General features: G+C 45.7%; 3 protein-coding genes across 5 annotated transcripts in view; 2 read left to right on the top strand and 1 right to left on the bottom strand.

The window, feature by feature from the left end:
- Positions 1–2,620: 2,620 nt before the first annotated feature.
- Positions 2,621–6,273, bottom strand: CCR9 (C-C motif chemokine receptor 9). The gene is made up of 2 exons (XM_048321181.1): positions 6,229–6,273; positions 2,621–5,213 (listed from the first exon to the last, which is right to left on the bottom strand). Exons 1-2 carry the CDS (start codon positions 6,271–6,273, stop codon positions 4,053–4,055), a joined length of 1,206 nt encoding a protein of 401 aa, XP_048177138.1. The 3' UTR covers positions 2,621–4,052.
- A 5,328-nt stretch (positions 6,274–11,601) lies between these two features.
- GLB1 (galactosidase beta 1) overlaps positions 11,602–19,557 on the top strand; it is a 41,671-nt gene continuing 33,715 nt past the window's right edge. The window contains exon 1 of the mRNA XM_048300139.1: positions 11,602–12,027. Coding sequence (XP_048156096.1) covers positions 11,617–12,027 — 411 coding nt within the window. The 5' untranslated portion in view covers positions 11,602–11,616. The remainder of the gene's footprint in view (positions 12,028–19,557) is intronic.
- Positions 11,941–19,351, top strand: TMPPE (transmembrane protein with metallophosphoesterase domain). 3 transcript variants are annotated; one of them, XM_048300162.1, is made up of 3 exons: positions 11,941–12,027; positions 14,119–14,257; positions 14,731–19,351. In XM_048300162.1, exon 3 carries the CDS (start codon positions 14,820–14,822, stop codon positions 16,134–16,136), a length of 1,317 nt encoding a protein of 438 aa, XP_048156119.1. In that variant the 5' UTR covers positions 11,941–12,027; positions 14,119–14,257; positions 14,731–14,819; the 3' UTR covers positions 16,137–19,351. The 3 variants fall into 3 exon arrangements, with proteins under 3 accessions (XP_048156119.1, XP_048156130.1, XP_048156109.1); XM_048300152.1 differs by having other exon boundaries at positions 11,947–12,027; positions 14,119–14,234; XM_048300173.1 differs by lacking the exon at positions 14,119–14,257 and having other exon boundaries at positions 11,946–12,027.

Here is a 19,557-nt window from a genome sequence, read left to right as displayed (position 1 = left end):
AGCTACAGTTACCAATAGAAGTTTCAGAGCACCTCAGGAGGCATCTGGAGTCCTGGCTCCACATTCAGAAGCTTCCCTCCAGGAGAGTCTCCAGGAAAGCCTAATGTGGAGTACGAGTGACCCGCAAAGAGTGAGTTTTACGTATACCCATTTACATGTGTAAGTGACTGTACTTTGCTGTACCTCAGCTCTGCAGGGGAGCCATTGAAAGTCTTTGTGTCCATTTCCAATAATGCATTTCTATTCATACTGGATAATACCTTCTCCCTTGGTGCTAGGGGAAAGGCTCTCCCAGCCCTACTTCTGCCTTATGTTTCTCAGTCTGTGCCCCAAGACCAGGCCTTGGCGCACACAGGATAACGTTTTTCTGTGGGGACCATGTGAAGCTACCACAAGACAGTGGTATCCTTTGCATTCGTCCTTGAAGTGTCACAGGGATGCTTTGAAGTCCAAATATAATTCCTGTACTCTCACACCCTTCCATCACTTCCCTGCTCTCTGGAAGAAATGCTTCTGTGAAGATGTCTCTGTTTCAGGCAGAGCAGGCACTACGCAGGCAGGTTTGCCTGCAGAGAGTGAAAGTTCCTCATGGGCTCTCCCAGCTTCCTCCCCTTGTACCACAAGCTGTGCTACGTGACTGCCTGCACTGCAGTAACAACGCAGCACTTGGGGCAGATACGAGTCCAGCTGCCCCTTCAAAGAAGAGCAACAGCATAGGAGACTACAGCCCAAAACTGGGAACATCTAGGAAAAAATGGTCTTAAAGAGAAGGGAGGGGAGCCAAGCTATGGGAGATCTCAGGCCCCTCCCAGGACTTCCAGCAACTGCTTGGTGACCATCCTGCTAGAGCTGTGCATAAAACGTGAGCAGAGTCCCATGGGATGTGTGAGGGACCACGGGGCAGGGCAGCCAATACCCTTTGCCTGGGAGGAAACCTCCCATCCCAGAAGAGAGCATCAGGTGAAGGATGGGGACACCCTAGTGAGGGACAAGAGGGATTGTGGTAGGATAAATCCAAGTAAAACATCAGGGCAGGGGGACAGAGGAGCTCAAGGAGGGCTTGACCACAAGCAGCTGTGCTGCTGGCAGACGGAGGCCCCAAGGAGATGGAAGAGGGAGTAATGGCAGAAAACACCTCCATGACTGAGTCCTTGCTGTGTGCTGGCCAACAAGGGTTGGTGACAAGGCTGCAGCCAGAGGGGCACTGGGATGCAGCTTCCTCCCAGAGTTTGTGTGGTGAGAGCAGCCTGGGGAGCCACCAGCAGCTGCTGGACCACAGGCAGCTGTGGTGGAACAAACCCCAAGAGGAAAATCTGCCCCCAGCGAGGCTGAGCCACTAGCTTTCCCTGATAAAGTGATGAGAGCAGTGTGACTCAGAGCAGGATCTGCATAACCCAGGGACAACCCTGTCACCCCAAACTGCTGCAAGTTCATTGCTGTTTCACCACCCTCAGCGGTTTCACCTGCTGATCGAGTATGAGTATTTCCCACTGTGTTTTGGGGACTGAAGAAGCTTTACTTTCTCTGAGATGGCCATGCAGTTCAAGTTCCTGGGGCTGGCGAAATGCTGTGCAGGGGAGAGGGGCTTGCAGCAGCTAAGGTTTGCACACTTACTTGTTTGCATAACTGGACGGGTTTTTTCGGGCCAGGAGAACCCTCTGTGTAGGAGCACCATCAGCCCCAGCCTCAGGAAGGGGTAGTGGGACTGAGCTGCTGTGGAGAAGCATCTGCCCCCAGTGTGCTCCCTCAGAAACCTGCCCTGCCTCCCCAGACTGCACCTCACCCCTCACCTCAGGGTGCCTGTGGGGTTCTCAGCTGCAGCTTCCACACCACAAGGGTTAGATCTGTGAAATAAACCCGCTTAGCAAAGCTTTCCTTCGGACTCTTTTGAGCAGGGTAAATGCTGTGATTGCAAGCAGGTTACGTGTATGGATCCGAACTGGGAAGGATGTGTGGGCAAGAAACAACCACTTCATCCCCTTGGTGTACATGGCAGTGCCTTTATTTAACAGAATTTCAGCTTCTGTTTGCTGAGCACAAACCGCAAACCCCCCCCAAACCTTTCTTACACATACAGTAAAAAATATGTACATCTTTGACCATTTTTCTTCCTAAGGAAAAGGTAAAAAACCCTAATAAATGTATATGAAACTTGAATGACACTGAACCGTGCCATAAATCAGATCCCTCCTGATGGGAGAGAATTTTCTAAAAGTCCTTGCAAGGAGTTTCAAAGATAAACCAAGACTTTTCCTTGAGTTTCAATGCTGCCAGATAGTTGTTTATTAAGTCTTATCAGAGGAACAGAGCCACTAACGTGACACAGGTACAGCATAGAGCACAGAAAGCAGGAGTGAAGTCTCTAATTATCAAGATTTACACAGCCTTTTAAAAATAATTTAACCAATAGTTACTAAAAACATATATTATTTTCACTTTCCTACCAATTATTCAGTAACATGGGCAGGAACTGCGGAATGCTCTATCCAATCATCCCAAACTACTTTTACTGCAGAATATGGAGTAGTAGAAGAAGGAGAAGAAGGTTTAGAGAACAACAACCATCCTCCATTTTGATATTTTTTACTCTTATCTATTTACTACAAAGAGAAGCCCCAAAATCTCTAAATTTTTACCCTGTGACAATCTTACATAATAGTCTATCACCTAAGTCACACCACTGTATGTTCTAGTTCTGTCTGACCGTTGGTAATTTTTTCCAAGGTTGGAGGTTAAAACAGTGTTGTTCAGGGGAGTAAGAACCCTTAAAAACAGGCAGAGAAATATTCTCGGCACTCTGGGTTCCTACACTTGAACCCCATCTGCCCAGTGGTACCCTATTAGCTAGAAAAGTGGCACCAAACTTTGCAGAAAGCTCTTATTTATCGACATGCTTTAATGAAAAATGCACAATGACAACCCTTTTTCCCCTGGAAGAGCTAATTACCAGAAGGCAAACCAGGTTAAATGAAATTATTTAAAACAAAGCCGCCAGAGCACTACAACCTGCAACTGAAGAGTGAGAGGTGCAGGCTGTGGTCAGGCAGGACAGGCGATGCCACGTCCCTGTGAGGGGATGAGCGAGGGGGAACAGATAAATGATGCCCTTGTGGGCTCGGGTTTTGGGGGGTGCATTACAGCACACCACTTTTGGGAATGGCAGCCTCCACAAACTGATGTCTCATTCCAAATTTCATCAGGTTTGATACTTAATTACTCCCTGTCTTGCGGGCCCTAGGTTAAATATATTTTCCAGAGATATTGTTGCATAACTGGCTGTCAGTTGAACCATGGATTTGGTTTTTGTGTTCTGATTTATGACAGCTTTGCACCATACAGCAAATATCCTTGGGACAGACAACTCAATGTCTCTGAAGCCCTTATATTTTCATTGTGAGGGGTGATTTGTTTCCAGTATCAAAACGGGAGCCATCACACCTGACATCACACAGCTAAAATACAGGAGAAAGACAGATCACATTCTGCACTTCATATATGTGAACTACTGGCCTTTCTTTGCAAGAAAAGCCACCTATGGAGCCAAAGAGAGCAGCATTTTCTCACTGCAACAAACCAGTGTCAGAGCTAAATGCTGTTCTCCTTTAGAGGGGAGGGGATCTGTGTAGGAATCTGGCAGGGCTCCCAAGTCAGGCCACCCTCACAGGGGAACGAAGGCTGAGCCCCCTCCTGCTGCTCTATACCTATGGACAGAACGCTTCATCTGCCTCTGTTGCTGCCATAGCTGGGTTTACCACCTCCCTGCAAGACTTGTTATTTCAGGTTGTGGTCTGAGCTGCAGATGGGCCAGCTATTTACAGCTGTCACAAAGATAGCTTTTGACCTCTACCACTTCTGTTTATAGCAAGTATGGTTCCATTTTGCTCCCATCTGCCAAAGGTTTCCTGTCCTCTCAGCCAGCAACCCTTGGTTGGGTCCTGCACGTCAAGGACAGGCCTCCAACCCTTCCTGCTCCTCTGGGATAATCTTTGGGGTATACAGGTGATTTCCAAAGAGTTTGATGCTTCTCTGGAGAGGAGAGGGTGAGGACTAACTTACAACATGACTTTGCAAGGAGGGGACACACCAGAGGAGGTCCAGTGAGTGCTGAGGATGAGAGAGTTCCTCACCGGCCGCCTCCCCAGCATGGCGAAGGACAAGTTTGAGCTGTGCTCCTGGCTGTCACAGGCAGAGGAGTGCTCCTGGCCCCTGCTCCAGCAGCAGCCACAGCTTTGTATCATCCTGCCCAGCGCCGTCCTGAACCGCTCACCAGCGAAGACGTAGAGGAAGGGGTTGAGGCAGCTGTGGAGGAAGGCGATGCTCTGGGTGACCTGCAGCCCAATGTCCAGCTGGTTGGCAGCCTGACAACTGTGCACCACCCCGGTGTAGGTGTTGATGGCTTTGACCAGCAAAACAATATTGTATGGGAACTGAGAGAGGAGGAAAGCAGTGATGATCATGGTGATGATCTTCAGTGACTTCTGCTTTTGGGATCTTTTTGCTTGTAGGAGGGTGTTGATGATAAGGGCGTAACAAATAACCATGACAAAGAGAGGAAAGAAGAATCCTATGATGACTTTCAAGGCCAGGACCGTAACTCTGAAGATCACGCTGACATTTGGTGGGTACATAATTTTGCAAGCTGTTACATCACCCACCTGCATGCTCTGGCTGTAAATGATTTCTGGGATGCACAGGCTCACAGATGTCAGCCAGACAGCCAGGCACATGAGCTTGCTGCGCAGGAGCCACCTTCGCTTACAAGTTTTAGCTTTCATTGCCTGGACAATAATGATGTACCTGTCAAAGCTGATGCAGGTTAGAAGCAAGCTGCAGCCATAGTAGTTGATCTTATACATGCTGTTGACGACTTTGCACATGAAGTCCTTGAAGATCCATCCATCGGAAGCAGCCTTGGCCCAGAAGGGGAGGGTGAAAAGGAGCAGGAGGTCGGCGATGGCCAGGTGCAGCAGGTACCGATCCATCATGCTCCTCCTGGAGTGGTATTTGCAATAGACAAGCACGACCAAGGTGTTCCCCACTGTGCCCACAGCAAAGATGAGCCAGAAAAACACTGGCAGGAAGGCTTGAGTGAACTGCCTGACCTGCCTCTTGTCGCACATGAAGTCTGTGCTGTTCACTGGGTTTTCACACAGGGACAGCACCATGCTGTCATTCCTGTAGTAATCCAGGCTACTCTTGCCAGGATGTGTGACCTGCAATAGGACATGTAGTGAACTTGTGTTGAGAGGCTCAGTAAAGAACACATTTACCCCTCTCTACCAGATGCAGTTGAAGATGCCTGATGTATTCCATTTAAATGAGAAAGTTCAAAGGCTGCCAGTGAAACAGAGCATTTCAGATTGCTTGAAGTGTGCAGTACAGCAGAGATTTATAAAAATGACCCACTGAATAAGAAACTCTACAAAAGAGCAGTTCACGAAGTCCCGCCAACGTCGGTTATTAAAATGGCAGGTGGTGAAAGCATTATCTCAGGTAATTCAAAACATGGTTTGCTTGGCTTCAAATACATAACAAAAGGCAAAATGCCCAGCTTGGAAAGAGGTGGAGAAGAAGTTGTGTTATTGCTATGTTGGGATAGTACCAGTGGCTCAAAAGAGGCAGAAAACTGATGGAGGCAAAGAGGGAGGGGAAGGAAAAGGAGATGAACAGTGACATAGCTGTATACTCACTACACTTGCAGCTGCCATCTTCAGCCAGATCGCTCCTCAGTCCTGAAGGAACCTCTGTAGCCTGGAGAGGAAAGATGGGGAAAACAATTGATTTGAAACAACTCTGAAGCAGAACTGTGACTCTTCCTTGTACTTCTTCTTCTTCTACTTTTAAGAAAAACCTCGACTCTTTGAAACAAGTCTGCCCGGAAGACGAACAAACCACACAGAAATTGATGTCGCTGATTTGAAATATTTAGCTATTTCCATTTTACAAATTTACATTTAGCCTACATTAGGTCTTCAGCTTCTCTACGGCACTGTGCTGATTAAGTCCTTTGATGAGTCACTGCAATCTCATTTTTCACAAGCTGTAGACTCCCCAGTGTGCACATGTAAAAAGTAATCTAAAAGCTCTGTATCTTGCAAAAGATTCATAAGAAAAATTGAGATGTGTCTCTTAAATTATCTAGCAACTATGAAGGAAAAGTACCTGGCTTTAGCAGTGCTTTGCAGTCTTAAATATTTGCATCTGCTTCCGCAAGTAATTAATCTCTACCTGCAACTTCTCTTTCTTATCTGTGAGTTTAGGCACAGTGCTCATTGCTGTTGGCCTGCAAAGCTGATCATTAAGCCCCAGTAAGCAAGAAAATACTGGTTTTTTCTGATGCAGATTCCTTTTCTAGTCAGTCCATCATCACAAAAGGTAGCTGAGCCTGGTGGGCTCGATGCAAGACACATGCACCTAAGTATTCAACATGTTCTGCACCAGCTTCTCCAGAATAATGCCTGGTGACAACACAAGAAGGGTCAGTGCTACTGGGGAACTTCAACTAGCACAGACCTTTCCTCCAGACCCCTTCAAAAGCAGCTCACATAACTGAGAAGTCACCTTGAAGAGACCCCAGCAGAAGCTGGATGGAGCCAAACCTCCTCCATGGGGAAGTGGCCCATGTCCATGCTCTGGCTTCCCTCTGGCTCCTCGTTGGGGGCTGACTAAAAGCACCTGTCATTGTGCCTGGTAGCAGGCAGTCAGTGAGCTCCTGATTTCTCCCCAGAACTCACTTCTAACATGTCATTGCAGCATCTGCTGAAAGGTGCAGAGCTGTGCATCCCCAGGGAGCTTTTTTGTGTTATTTTCTTCTAGCTGTCAGACCTACCTTAAATTGCAAACAAAAAGATCATTGTAACTGGACCAGTTTGGTGGGGAAAAAAAAAAGGTGATTTGTAATTCAGTTTCCTTTCCACGGAGGCTGCTCGTGGGAAAAAGAGACATGAACAGTGGAGGAGTGGGGGGACTCATTGGGATAGTTGCTGCAGCAGGGCCAGCCTGGATGTGGCACCCAGGAGTCACACTCTGCATGTGATGTTTGCTCTTTACACCTACAATTGGAGCTCTTTTTAGGCTGAGGTGAGTGTGTGCTCCTGGGAACTCAGCCTGATTAGACCTGTCACAGACTGTTCACTCTGTGGTTTTCATGTTTTAGGTGGCTCAAACACAGGTGGCAATCTTCTCTTTCTTTTATTTTTATTTTGGTTTGGTTTTTTGGGTTTTTTTTCCCTGGTAAGTTCTTTCAATACCAAAGGGACAATGTCTCATACCATCATTTTTCTGCTCATATGCATCATCTAGCACAGGGCAAATCAGAGGTTGCTCCTAGGCTGTGCCTTGCTGCAAAACACTTTCACTGGGGAAAAAAATATCCGTGAACAAGAACTGGGTGCCTCTGGGCATCTGCCAGTGTCTTCTTGGGAAGGCTGGGACAGGAATGAGGAACCAGGTCTAGTCCTGACCGCTCCAGATTGACCCACAGTCACAGCTTCCCACTGCTGTCTGCCAAGGCTGCCAGCAGGCAGGAGCCAGGATCACAGGGTCTGTGTCATGCCCTGCAACACCAGGTGTTTTACAAGCAACAACAAAATAGAGCAAAACAAAAGCATGCCACCTTCAAGAGGAAAGGCCAGGCTATCCCTGCTGCAGGAAGTGGGGAGATCCAGGGCAGGATGGCAGGCAGTCACATGAAGTCCCTACTGGTGGCACATCTTTATGTGACAACCGTCCAGAAGAGTATGGTAGGAAAGACTTTGAAGAGGAAGGCAGTGAGAACTGGTTAATAAAAGTATGAACTTGCACATCTTATGTCTTCTTTCTGGTCAGCTGGCATGCAAATGATGCTGATTTAAGTTCCCCTCTCTGCAGGAAGTCTGAGCACCACGGGGTTTTGCTTTAATGATGGTGTTCAGCTGTGACCAATGCTCATTCAACTCACACTTCAAGGAAATCTCCAAATTGCAGTGCAAGCTCAGTTCCAGTTATGGAAAAAACAATTATTCTGGCTAGTTTTTGGGTTGGGCTCTGCTGTCATTTGGCACCATGCTCATGTCAGCAGCAAGGCATCTCCTTCCAAGGGGAAGGAGCCCAGGGTGCTCCACACTCCACTGCAAAATCTCCCCTAAGGCATCTGGGTATCTCTAGTAATTGGTTGTCATCTTAAAACTCTTCATGAAATGAGCATAGGTCTGTATGATGATACCACTGTACAGTACTTGGCTTCTTTCACCTCCTGGGCCATCCTCTAGGAAAAGAGGAGTGGGGGAGCAGATCTCAGCCAAACCCCAGGGCACCTGCTAAGGAAAGCCCAGGTGTGAAAGCACAGGTGCAGTGTCTGGGACTAGGGATGAGTTACTCTGAGCTTGCAAATGGCTGCCTGACAGTGGATCCATGGTAATTCTCCTTACTTCAGGCTAGTTTGGCCCTTGGTATAATGCAAGCTGATTCAGCACTGGGAGGGTTACATTAACTGCAGTAGGGTAAAGGCATGCCCATGGGCAAAGCTTTTGATGCAAGGATCTTCACATCCTTTGGTCTCTCCTTCGTGAATCTGAGCTCTCATGTTCAGGATTTAAGTGACTTTAATCAGACTTAGTTTAATTCTCCCTGGAAGCAAATTAAAATGTGTCATTTAACCCACCACTTTATACAGCCAGTCCCACCGTACTAAAAGCCCCCGGGGCACATAAACCTCCAGACCAGAACATAGGCAGCTGCTCATCCTGTTCTTTACTTTCCTGCCACATGCCATTTGTTAAGTGAGTGTTGCTGACAACAGCAGCTTTTTTGCCCCTCAGAGTGGGAACAGAAGCAGAACAGTGTGAATGTGAGTCCTCTTGCCAAATTTCTGCCAAACTGGTTCCTGATTTGTATCCTCACTCAATGCCATCCACAGTTAATTCCTTTCAAGCAAGACCAGAGACAATGCAGTCAGTTCTTGCAATACCAGCATGCATTGTGAGATAACTTTTGACTTCCTCTCAGCTCATATTGATGCAAACCTAAGCATCTCTGTTTTCCTTACAGATTGCTTTCATGTTCATCAAGAGAACTTGCAAGTGAAACACTATATTTTTTGTTTTGTTTAAAGTAAGAAAATTAAAACCACCAGCATTTCTTCTATGTGTTCTTTTTAACTTCAGGGTGCTTAATATTAAGCAGAATTTGGGGATGATTTTTAAAGCCCTAATTTATTGCAGGTACTACAGACAGAGAAGTACTTAGCTTGACATACTGATCAGGGGCTGGAAAGATTTTGCAGAAACAGAACAAAACTTGTGGTTATATCCTCTGCTGACCCTGACCAAAAAGTTTCCTTTTTTCACAGTGAAAACTGCATTGTGTTTGCACTAAATCTGTCTTTTAACATACCTGTTTTCCTTCCCTTGGGTAAAAGTAGGACATTATGCTGCTTCATTCCAAGCAGGCTATTTTAGAAGTTCAATAATTCCTCAGATGGTCTGTTTAGGAGAGGCTGTGTCTGCAACTCACTGGAGGATATTTGCAATCAGATATATTCCAGTCAGTGAGATCAGTGCCTTTGATTGCAAGTCCAGCCAGGTTACTTACTTATGTAGATTACACAGAGAGCTTCCTGGCGATTTCCATACCCAGCAAACAAAAGGCTGTTCTTATTCCCATTTCCAGCATGGGTACACAGTCCTTAAATTTTTCCTTCTCTTCAGAAAGGTGGAGAGTTAAAGTGAAAAACCATCTTGAAAACTCTCTGAATGGCCCTGTCAATTAGCACATCCATCACAAAAATGTGTTGGCCCAAGCCTGCCCAGATAAACTCCTAACAACAGCTGAAATAACAGTTTTGGCTGTGAGGATGGGTTGCAAACACAGAGCTTGAAGGAAAAAAAAAATTATTTACATTACCCTAAGTGTAGCAACACTTTTCCTCCACAAAAATAGGACAGGTTTAAAGTCTAGGTACTGAAGACACACAGTTATCCGGTTTCTACCACCAAAAAAAAAAAAAAAAAAAAAAAAAAAAAAATATATATATATATATATATAAATATATATATATGTATTTCTGTGAACCCAATTCCTGTTTGCTGGCAAGGAATGTTGTAGCAATTCCTGTATAGAGCCATGTCACCAGCAGCTCCTTTTACAGAGCACTTGGCAGGTGAGGACAGACAAACCAGACCCCAAAGGCTGGTGTTAAACGTTCTCATTCCTGTCAGGTATTCATATTCCTGTGCTGTGTATTCTTAATTAAATTGGGAGCTGCCTGTGTCTGCTTGCCTGGATTGGAGTACTCATTTTAGAGTACACATTCTTTTGGCTGCATCTGTTCTCAAGGGATATAAAAACTTTACAGATCTCAGGTCCAACTACTATTTTAGGAGAATCGCTGGCTTTGTTACTCACACTGTAGCCTGGTTCATACTGTGGCTTTTAACTCCTAAGTGTTTGTCTGCAGAAGTGTGCAGGGGAAAGGAATAAAACGAGGCTCGCCAGGGATGAGCAAAGGAATGGCACACCAAAGTTTGAGAGACTGTGCACCAGTGAGATCCTTAGTTGGCTACATGAGGCACTGGGTACAAGGAACTGCATTTGAAGTGTTTCTACACACAGCATGAGGAACTAGCAAGAGGAGCTTAGAAACCTTGGCTCTGCCCCAGAGATGCACCGTCACTGGCGTAAGCGAGCCTCCAGGTAAGGATTAAAGGACAAACAAATAAAGCGGATGTGATTGTGGGAGTCTACTACAGGCCACCCAGCCAGGATGACAACACCAACAAATTAGTCTTTAAGCAACTAAGAAGTACATGTAAATCAACACAGCTGATAAAACAGGTCCACAAGATTCCTAAAACACCTGTACTTCTTGGTACAGGTACTAAGAGAACTGACTGGGAAAGGTGCCCTCCTTAATTTGTTGCTTGTTAACAGAGAGGCACTTAGGGGTTGAGGGATGATTTGTGACTTTCTTGGCCACAGCAACCATGAAGCAATCGAGTTTAAAATCTCTGCTGACAGAAGGAAAAGTGCCAGCAAAATTTCAACTCTGAATATGAAGAGAGCAAAATTCAGGCTGCTCTGGGAACTAGTTAGTGAGGTCCCCGGGCAAAATGCCTCTTTCTGGTTTGGGTTTTACTTTTTTTATTTACCCTTTTCCCTCTTTCCCCTCCCTGGCCCCGCATTTTGTCATTCTCTTTCCAAAGCACCCTCACCCATGAAGTAGAAATTAGCTGCATGGATGGAAGTGAGAGTAGGGCCACCTCCCTGCCTTCCTTTTGTCCCCCAGGCATCCGCACCTCTGGTGCTGGCCTGGAGACTGGGAGACCCTTCTTCCACCTCCTTGGCGTGGGTGGAGCTGTGTGAGGCCTTTCTGCCCAGCCAAGGTGGCAGAGGCGGCTGTTCTGTCATTCCTCTGGGGAGCTGGGACAAGTCCTTGGCCTTGGACCGGCTGGAGCGCACGTGGTGCTGGTCACTGGAGGTAAAGGCCAGAACCAGCTTTCAGTCCCGGCACCTTTTGCATGGGAGCAATCTTTGAGATGTACTCAGCATTGGAGGTTGTATGTTAATTTTACTGCTGGGCAACCGAAAGAGGATGACAGTGCTCTAGCACAGGAAGGAGAAGTGCTTCTGCTCAGGACGATGGGCTGCCCAGGAGAGGTAAAGGGCAGCAAGACCTTTCCATCTTGGAAACTTTTGCGTGAGAGGAATCCTTGGATGTATTGGAGGTTGTACCCCAAAGTCTACCGTGAGCTCCTGAAACTGCCCGGCAGTGCTTTAACACGGGAAGTAGCGCACCCACCCGCACTCCCTCAGGGCTGCCCAGGGTCTGTCCCGGGGGGCGAGGGCAGGAGGAGGCCGGGCTCTGAGGGGTGGAGCGCCGCTGCCGCGGTGCCGGTGCGGAGGGAGGAGGAGGAAGAGGAGGGATGCCCGTCCTGCGCCGGCCGTTTCCCGGCGGAGCCGTCAGCTGACGCCGCCGTTTCCTGGCTGCCGCCCGCCATGCTGCGACTCCTGCTCCCGCTGGCCGCCCTGGCCGCGCTCCTCCGGGCGGCGGTGAGTGCCCGCCTCGCCTCCCCCTCCGCCAGGGACACGCGGGGGGTGGCTGTGAGGGGCGCGGGGGCCCGGCGTGGGCGAGGGAGGGCTGGCAGGGGCCTCCTCCCGCCGCTGGAGGAAGGCGCTTCGCCTCGGTCCTTTTTGAACCATGAGCGATTTGGGGCTCATGGGCGGCGCGCAGGGCGCGGGTGCCGGGCTTGTGGCATCGCCGAGGGGGAGATCCCGGAGCCGGGGCAGGGAGAGGTCCGTTCCCTTCTCCCGAGCAGGCCGGCCCGCTCCCAGCCCGCTGGTGCTGAGGAAGGGCTGGCGGTGCCTCCGTCCGGGCGTGATGGCCGGGGGCCGGAGCGATGCTGCCAGAGCCGGGGCTCCCTGCGCGCCCAGGAACCGTGAAGGCCTCGCTGAGCAACCCGGGGCAGTGGGAGAACCGGTACCGACACTGTTGGGAGATCCCGTGGGAAAACTTGCTCATCCTGTGGTGTATGAGAGGAGGGAAAGGGGTTTTTCCTGTTCTGCGTAGATTCTGTTACAGCCGCCTTGTCCCGGGGGACACAATACCACAGCCTAAGGACAAATCCTCAGGCTCCACAGTTCTCGTAGTTTATGCCTTGAGTTTGAGGCAGAGTGTCACTGCATCATTGGTAGATGTTGCAGTTGAATGGGGTACAGGTGGTTAAAGGCGTAGGAAATGTAGAACAACATCATGTGAGACCTTTATGGAAGGGAAGATTGAGTCACAGTCAGTGTGGTCTCTGAGGGGTGAGGTTGTGGCTGAGCCTTCCAGAATTTTGAAGGCGGCAGGCAAGAGGAATGGAGGACAAATACTCTTCAAATTTGGTAGTATTAGCCTTTTGGGGGGATTTAATAGGTTAGTTTCAAACAAATAAAATACTGTAAAAATACATAGTTTTGAGAACTTGCTGCCATGGGAGGTTGGAGAAGCAGACAGTACTTAACACATGAAAAAAAAGCACCAGGATTTGCCAAATTTAAATACATCAAGTTCATAAACAACATCCAGAAGTGACTATGCAAGGATTTGCCCTCTAACGTCCTTAGTGTAGCAGCTTTGTGAGCTGAGGGGGAGTATGAGGGAGCAGACCACAAACAGGGGCCAGGGTCCTGTCATTTCTTTAAAAACAGCATTTCTTACTGCTGTTGTGCAGACAGAATATTGCATGGTGCCTGGAGGACCTGTGGACTTGAATCAGTAGGGCGTTTCTTGTGCTCTTATCTTCCTAGCTCTGTGTGTTTTCTGTAGAGGCATATGTGTAAAATAGCACTATGTCTTAATAGTTCAGTAACTGCTGAGAGAGCTTGAGGAACTGAGGCTGGCAAGCACAAGTTCCCTTATCAGCCTGCAGTTCCCTGACACAAGCAATGAGGGAAGGGGTCTTTTTAAAACTTGGTCTAGTCCTCAAAGTAGATCAGGGTCCTGTCATCACAGATGTGCTAATGTTCTTTTAAATTAGCTTGGGAGGGTATATGCAGCAGGTATAAGCAACCTGACAAACTGGAGTTTGCAGACTTCTGGGCTTAGGCTCACTGCTGAGCCCTGCAAGGCTGCTTTTGTGCCCTAGTTCTGAGATATTTTGGCTTTAATGATTGCTTGCTTTCTCTATCTAAGTGTGGATTGAGAGACAGGAAGTGTTTTGAAAATCAGTATGCTGTTATGGGACTGTTATGTCAGATGTGGTCTCTATTGTATGTCATAAAAGACTATCCAAACTCTTTTTCATCTATGATTAAAATAAAACAATAGGTTCCTTTTAAATAGAAATGTGCAACCTGAGCATTAGTAGAAACACTGTGACTGAGCAAAATACAGAGCAAACCAGGGAATTCTGGTACCATTCAAACAAAACTGATGCTTGTTTATTTTCAGTCTGTGAGCAAACATGCGTTAGATTCTGTGCTCCCTTCTAAAGGAGCAGGGTGTGGTGTTTTAATCCCTTTTCAACTTAGTTGCATCCTGTTAGACCTGGATATGCTGGAACAGGTGTTGAATCTTGGAAAACTCTACACGTAGTGGAAGTGAGCTGGAAGTGAGTAGCAAAACACAATATGAATTTCACTGATCCTACTGATTTTCAGGGCTTTGGAGAAGTCTGATTCACAACTACAGGCAAGGATATCTGCTGATCATCTGCAGTTTCTGGGACCACAGTTGCATCTGTTCCAGTGGGGATTTCACTGCTGCTGTAGCATGTGTTAGTAGAACCTCTTGCATTTGGTAAGAATGTTTTAGGGTGATGCCTGCTTTTCAGATGGAGCCAACTGCTTGGCAAGAAGAACAGAGATCATGTATTAAGTTAATAGCAGAAGCAACTTAGTCCCAGAACATGTATGGGATTTACAAATGTTATAATGGTTGTTCCCAGGACTCATTGCATCCCTGTTGTGATGTATTGCCATCTACTATTAGGAAGTCTTAATGAGAAAAAAGAATTTAAAAGAAGAAGGGGTGTGGGGGAGAAATGATTTGGGGAGGCAGACAGGGAGCTCGGAAGGGGCCTTCCAGGATCCAGTCTCTTCTGTTGTCTGATTTACTCCACTTCAGGACATCTCCTTTGTGTCTTTATGACAGTGATTCTGCATGACCCAGCATCTTGCGTAGTATGTAGAGTAGCAGTCCTTTATTGCAGTCTGGGAAAAAGGGAATGTGTGTAATATTTTAAAGCGGCTGATACTGGTTCCTGGTTGCAGGCTTTGTTGACCCAAGGCATCCCTTCATAACCACATTATTGACTACTGGAGACTTCTGCAGAACAGAAGGGAACAGTCAGGAAGCAAAGATGATCTCCTTCAAGCAATTGCCCATTGAAGCAAAGGCTGCAGTGGCTGCAGGAGTGGTTTTCGTCTCCATGATACTATCGCGGAGTTACCTGGCGGAAAAACTCGATTTCAGGACACGGCGCTGGCTTCTAAGGCTGCAAATGGCGCTATTTGTTAATACACTCATGTTGATGGGATCTCTTCATGTTTGGAGAAGCACAGTCACCACGTTCACCAGGTCTTCAGCTGCCAGCTCCTTCTGTTTCATGCTGTGGAAAATAGCTGTGTTCATGTTTCTAGCTTTGGCTCATTCTAGCTTCTTTACATTGCTATTTCTTGTTGCAGAAGAGCCTTATTTCTTTTCTTTAGCTGCCTACACTTGCTTGGGAGCCTATATTATTCTCATCTTTTTCCTCTTCACTCTAGGCTCTGTAGAGCAGGCTTACAAGTTCTTGGCTGGGAGAGGCGCTAAGGCAGGCACTGGCAACAAGAACAGAACAGCACTGAAACCAGTTCTGGCAGTCTTGCTGACTGTTGTGCTGACTGTTGTTGGGCTGTTAAATGCTTCCCAGCCTCCTACTGTGAATTCAGTGGAGATTCCAGTTCACAAGCTGCCCTCAACAATGAATAACCTGAAAGTGGTGTTGCTTTCAGATATCCATCTGGGGCCTACAGTTGGGAAGACCAAGCTTGCCATGATAGTGAGGATGGTTAAGGCTTTAAAACCAGATATCACCGTGATTGTTGGGGACCTGACTGATGCTGAGGCAGAGATCATACGACCTGCTGTTGAGCCTCTTGGAGAACTTGATTCCCCTTTGGGAACTTACTTTGTCACAGGAAACCATGAGTACTACACCTCAGATGTTAGCAACTGGTTCGAGCTGTTAAAATCATTTAACATTCAGCCACTGCATAACGAGAATGTGAAGATTGTTTCACCAAAGAGCGCTTCAGACTGGTTCTGCCTGGCTGGCGTGGATGATATTGAAGCAGATGTGTTGCACTACTCAGGGCATGGCATGGATTTGAAAAAAGCTCTCAGAGGTTGTAGCAATGAGCACGCAATAGTACTCTTAGCTCATCAGCCAGTTGCTGCAAAGTGGGCCCTTCAGGAGAGGCCAGACATAAATTTAATTCTCTCTGGCCATACTCATGGGGGGCAGATTTTCCCTCTAAATGCTGGAGCTTATCTTTTGAATCCGTTCTTTGTTGGCTTGTACAAAGTTGGGCAGAACACCTTTGTCTATGTCAGCCCAGGGACGATGTACTATGGAATACCCATGAGGCTGGGCAGCAGAGCTGAAATAACAGAGATAATTCTGCGTTCTCCTTGAGGAGTTTTCCAATTGACAGACTTCTAAATTTTTTTTTTTTTTTGGCCAGTATATTGGCTCTTCTACTATGAAAGCAAATCCTTTTTCAGGGAAGCCAGAGAAGATATGTTGGGCTGAGCTTCAGCAGGTTCTGTTAAGTTCGAGCAGAAAACGCTAACTGTATCTTGGGGCTATGAAACAAATTTGGGACATATTAAATTACTGAAGAAATTAGGTCTTTGAGCTCATTATTGTTGAGGTTCTGCATTTAAAGGTAACACTGATGTCATGGAGATAATATGTGTCCTGTGCATGTTTAGTATTACCTGTGTCCTGCAGCTACTTCACGTTCCACTGTTCGGTATCCATCAGGCAGCTGCCTTAACAAATCTCAGGCAGGTGAAGTTCTGAGCTTGTGCTGTGAAGTCACTTGTGCATGTTTTGCAGAAAGGCCTGCAAGAGTGCCCACTGAGTATGTAAACTCTAGGAGGCTTATGCTAGATTTGTTGTGGGAAAGGAATAGTATAAGGTTTTTTTCTTTTAATTGAGGCTGGATGTCTTTATTCTGCTAGCTGTCTGCAGCATGTACCAGGGCTTCTGGTCTGTGCTTCTTACTAGTACTATAAGTTGCCAGGCATCAGTTCTGAAATTCAGTTTTGTCCAGTTAAGAAGTTGGTGAGACTGATGAAAAGGGTGAAAGTAGCTGTCTTTCTCAGGCATTTTCCCCAGAATAGCTGGGCATCCAGTAATTACTTACTGAAAATAGCTCTAATAAAAGCAATTGAAAAATATTTCATAGTTAACTTCTGTTGCTGTCTGAGCATACAGTACCTCCTTATATAAAGCACTAATTCCAAAGCTGAAATACTCAGTGTCTTTTATCTTCATTCTATATTTTTTCTCTCTGCCTAATTTCTCCTCCATCATTTTTCTCTTGCAAGAGTAAGTAGATGCTATTTGAAAACAATGCAAATAGGTTAATGCTTGACATTTGTTAAAGGCTTTAATATTTAAGTAAATTATGTCCTCTTTTAATGAGAGTAAACTCTGCAGCAGGTGACTTTCCCTAAGAGCATTTGCATGTCAGTGTCATGGTTATCTGATGGGCACATAGCAGAGTAACTGCTACAGGATAATGAGGGATGGAGGATTTCTTCCCATCTTTCATGGAAGGTCTTAACATAAATTAACATAATATTGGGAAATTTGAGGTATTAGAAAATACTGATACAAACATTCTTGTTTCTGTATCTTTGTGTTCACATAAGAAAGCTGGGGTGTAAAATAATGTGTGAATTTTGTCCAGGCTGATGAAGCCCTTTACTTCCGTACATCTTCTCTCTCCTCCTGTCCCACCTCAGTGTTGCTGCATGAAACATCACAGGCAATTGGAGCCTGGGAATCCTGCCTCTGCAATCTGCAGCTGTAGCCACAGGGTTTTCCTTGCTCTGCCTTTCTGCCCAGCAGTACGCGGGTTCCTCTCAGGCAGACCCATGTAGCATGAGGCAAAAGAGAGCAGTTCTTCTACAGGAGACTGAGGGTGAAGACCAGAGCTGAGGTGTTCGGTCTTTTCCTGTCTTCCTGTGTGATCCTGAACCAGACAACCATAAACGCTTTGTTTCATTCTTCAGCTTCTGTTCTCATATTGAAGGAGATAGATGGGGGTGTGTTTGAAGAGTACCATAGTCTTTGTACAGTTGAGGGGTTTTGTAAGTTAAATTCTGAAGTTTGTCTTCATCCACTCCAGACATCTCCCAGGCAGAGTTTCTGATTCCTATGCTGGTTTTGTAGACTGCTCCTCTGTGCAAACATCTTACATTTTCACTCAGGAATAATGAGAAATACTGTAAGCGTGTCATGAAGGTTATTGGACTTGTTGGAAAAGTCAGTCCTCTTTCAGCCTGAAAACTAAATACCTTACCAGCCAGGCTCTCTACTTGCCAGATTAGATAATTTCTGTTTCGCATCACTTATAATTTTTGTAAACTTTTTTTTTATGATTGTGTGATAATACCTGTTTAAGTATCTTAAAGTTTCCTTCAACACTGCCCACTGTCCATGTGGGATCCTTCTGAGATTTTTTGCAATTAGTGGCATAGTGTCAAATGGTCTTATGAGGAGAGAATTTTGATAGCCTGTAGCCCTCTGTTTGCTTGTCAATACGCCTTCAGTTAAAAGCTGTGTTCTGGGTTTAGTGGTGCAGAGTATTCTCACCTGGCCAGTAGTCCAGGAGGATTGTTTTTCACTTGTTGCACTGAATATTCTTACTGTGTTAAGAACACTAATTGTTAAGCCAGTTTCCTCAGCAGGAGGCATTTGTGGGACTGATTTTAGATGGTGTCAGTTTCTCAGTGAGTTGCTAGTATTATTTACTTTTTCTTTTTTTCCCTGCCCATTTTATTTCTCTCTTCATTCTGAGGAAGTGTGTGCAAAAACCTAGCTGAAGGGATCCTTCCATCCCAGAATTTCTTCATTACTTTGTATGCGCCTCTCTTGGAAGATAATTATGTATCCTTTCAGAAGCAGATATGCGTCCTTTTACGAGTGGTCATATTGTCATTTCATAAATTTATTGCGTTCTCCCGATGTAATTTAGTTCTTGCCCATTTTTTTTGTTTCTCTCCCTCTGAAGGGTTGTCTGCTTGGTGATTACTTATTACTTAGAATGTTTTCTTTCTGTGCCAAAACACTTCAAAGCCTTTTCTTATTTTGCTTTTTAAGTATGAATGGAAGGTATCCTAGATCAACATTCTGTTTGATAAAAGCAATGAACCTTTTCCTTTTGTTTGATAGAAGGAATGAACCATTTCTATAATCTCTCTAATCAGCAATCTCTAACTGTCCTTCAAGGTTCTTTCTGTACTTTTTCCAGTTTGATTTGAATGTGCACAATAAAGACCTGTGTTCAGTATTTCAGATGAAGAAAAATTGCTGTGCTGCTTATTTTGTAATTTAAAAAAAATTTTTTTTGTAACTTTTATGTGTGTGTGTGATGTATTTAATCTGGAGAACTTAACTAAATGAATATATATTTCATCCTATAAAAGGCCAGTTCATTGGAGGGTGAGGAGGAGTTAATTACTGCAGAATTAATAGCAGAATATAATAGTACCATCACTCTGGGAAAATTATATTTATTATATAATTACTATAGAATTGATTGGAAAATATGTAAAATTGTGGTATAACAAATGCTTTAAATGTTGGGATTCAATAAAACTTTATTCTTATATCAAGCATGAGGCCTCTAATGACCTTTTATTTTGTACCAGTATGCACTGTGGCAGTTTATGCTGAATAGTTTTAACACACTCATTCTATTTACCAACAAAAACTACAAACAATAAACCTGACTAGTTTTGGAAACTCTTACACCCCCACTGCCAAGCGAGGCATGGTGGAAAGTGGGAAAGGTAAGGCCCCTATTACATTTGCCTAAAGC

Source organism: Corvus hawaiiensis, chromosome 1 (genome assembly GCF_020740725.1).
Source record: "Corvus hawaiiensis isolate bCorHaw1 chromosome 1, bCorHaw1.pri.cur, whole genome shotgun sequence".
Classification (NCBI taxonomy): Eukaryota; Metazoa; Chordata; class Aves; order Passeriformes; family Corvidae; genus Corvus; species Corvus hawaiiensis.
Note: the sequence above shows the minus strand (reverse complement) of the source record. Positions and strands in the feature narration are given on the sequence as shown.

Bases quoted from the DNA above. Each gene is read 5' to 3' on its own strand.
- CCR9 (XM_048321181.1), bottom strand. From the start codon at position 6,273: ATGAGCACTGTGCCTAAACTCACAGATAAGAAAGAGAAGTTGCAG. The intron at 5,214-6,228 runs GTAGAGATTAAT...GTCCTATTGCAG, and splicing joins ATAAGAAAGAGAAGTTGCAG to GTCACACATCCTGGCAAGAG.